The sequence below is a fragment of the Aspergillus japonicus genome, assembly GCF_003184785.1.
Source record: "Aspergillus japonicus CBS 114.51 unplaced genomic scaffold BO86scaffold_40, whole genome shotgun sequence".
Lineage (NCBI taxonomy): Eukaryota > Fungi > Ascomycota > Eurotiomycetes > Eurotiales > Aspergillaceae > Aspergillus > Aspergillus japonicus.
In genome coordinates, this window is record NW_020291677.1 from 212,024 (window position 1) to 214,350 (window position 2,327).

The 2,327-nt window shown below is 18.4% G+C and overlaps 1 protein-coding gene across 1 annotated transcript; it reads left to right on the forward strand.

The window, feature by feature from the left end:
- Positions 1-1,707: 1,707 nt before the first annotated feature.
- Positions 1,708-1,860, forward strand: BO86DRAFT_317462 (uncharacterized protein; the record flags this gene model as incomplete). The annotated part of the gene is made up of 1 exon (XM_025668170.1): positions 1,708-1,860. A coding segment is annotated over one exon (153 nt), but the record flags the coding sequence as incomplete, so codon positions are not given.
- Between the last annotated feature and the right edge of the window lie 467 nt (positions 1,861-2,327).

Consider the following 2,327-nt stretch of genomic DNA (forward strand, 5'->3'; position numbering starts at 1 on the left):
CTTTATCTTAGGCGCAATAAATATAAACTAGTAATATATTAATTTAAAAATATTATTAAAATCCTTTAAAGATAGTTTTATAATTAAAACCTTAATTTTAAAAAATATAATAGCTGTTTTTATTTAAATACTGGTAGATACTAAAGTAAATATTTATATCTATATTAATACTAAGTTTACAGTTAAAGTAGGGATATTTTTTAAAATAAAATTATCTAAACTATAAAGTATTTAAAATATAACTAGATTTAATAAAAGATTTTCTACCCCTTTAATATATATAATCTGTTTTAATCTTACAGTAGAGAAAAGGCCTTTTAAACAGGTTCCCTTTCTAGTACTGGATTTAAAATTTTATAATATAATCTTAGAAAAATTATGGCTGATAAGGTAAAAAGTTTTACTAGATTACTATAAAAACTAATTTATATAGTTTAAAAAGTTTTTATTTAAAAGTAAAGTTTAAACTGGACTTCTGCAGATAGTCCCTCCCAGGATTATTAAATATTAAAAAGTAAACCAGATATATTAAAAGAATATTAAGTAAAAAGATAGATTAATAGCTAAATTTAAAAAATAAGTAATAAGTAACTATTTTTTACTAAACTAATAAAATGGCCCTGTCTAAAAAGGCTAGTAACTAATATATAAAACTATTTTATATAGCTATAAAATACTAAAACAGCCTATAAACAGCAACCCTTTTTATAATAAAAAAATAATTAAAAAGTATTATAATAAAAACTTAAGTTTTTTATTTTATATATAGGCTATATAGAAGTTAGATAGAAGCAGGACCTATAATATAAACTAAATCCAAATACTATATAAAATAAATAAGATGCTATACCCTAATAAAAAAAAAGGTATAAAAATAAGTTTATAAATAAATAGATTAATAGCCAGATAAGGCTGAAGGCAGCTAATCTAAAGATTATATTAATTAAAACAGCTAGTTTCCAGCAACATTTAAAAAACTTAAAATTAGAGATTTTTATTATATTTCTACAAAAAATTAAAAAAATAGTTAATAAAAAGATAAAAGTATCTTTTATTAAATAAAAGTAATAAAAGATTATTAAAGTTTTTTTTTTAATACTATAATCTAGCTAAAGTATTTTTTAAATAAGTTTTAAATACTTTACTACTATTCTATATCTGCAACTATAAGATCCAGCTTAATAATAAACCCTTATTTAAATTATTTCTACTATATAAAATAATAGCTAAAAAATTAAAAGCTGTAAAATATTATATTATTAAAAATTTAAGTAAAAGGTTTATTATTCTAAACTTGGCCCTTTTTATATTATTTATTCTAATAGTTCAAAAACCTGGAGAAGATTTTTATATATATATAGATTATTAAAAACTTAATATACTAACTAAAAAAAACCTGTATCTATCACTACTAATTAATAAGATTATTAACTAACTAGAATAAACTAAAATATTTACTAAATTAAATATTAGATAAGATTTTTATTATATTTATATAGATCTAGATTTAGAGAATCTAACTATCTTTTAAATATAATATAGTATATTTAAGTATAAGGTTTTTTTTTTGGACTAACTAATAAACCAGCTGTATTTTAAAGACTAATAAATAAGATTTTATATAAGTATTTAAATAAGTTTATAACTGTATATATTAATAATATTCTTATCTATAGTAACAACTCTTTTAAATATTAAATCTATATTAGACTAGTTTTTAAAAAACTGTATAAAGCTGGTCTACAAGCTGCTATTTATAAATATAAGTTCTATATTATAAAAACTAAGTTTTTAGATTTTATTATTTCTACTGACAGAATAAAGGTAGACCCGGAGAAAGTAGCAGTTATTAAAAAATAAAAAATTCTAAAAATAATTTATAAAGTATAATTATTCTTAGGATTCTGTAATTTTTATTAATATTTTATTAAAAATTATAGTAGACTGGCCTGACTACTAATACTGCTTATATATAAAAATACCCCCTTTATATAAAATAAAAAGTACTAGATAGTTTTTAAATTTTTAAAAAATATTCTTATTTTAATACTAATATTAACTTACTATAATCTTAGTTTTTTTACTAGGTTAAAGATTAATACTGCTGACAGAACTATTATAAAAGTTTTTATCTAGTATATTAATAACTACTGGTACTTAGTTTTATTTTTTTTAAAAATTATAATATCTGCCGAATAAAACTATAATATCTATAATAAAAAAATACTGGCTATTATAAAATCTATAGAAATTTAAAGAGCAGAACTGGAAAACTTTTAATAAAAAAAACTTTTTAAAGTATTTATTAATTACTAAGTATTAGAATA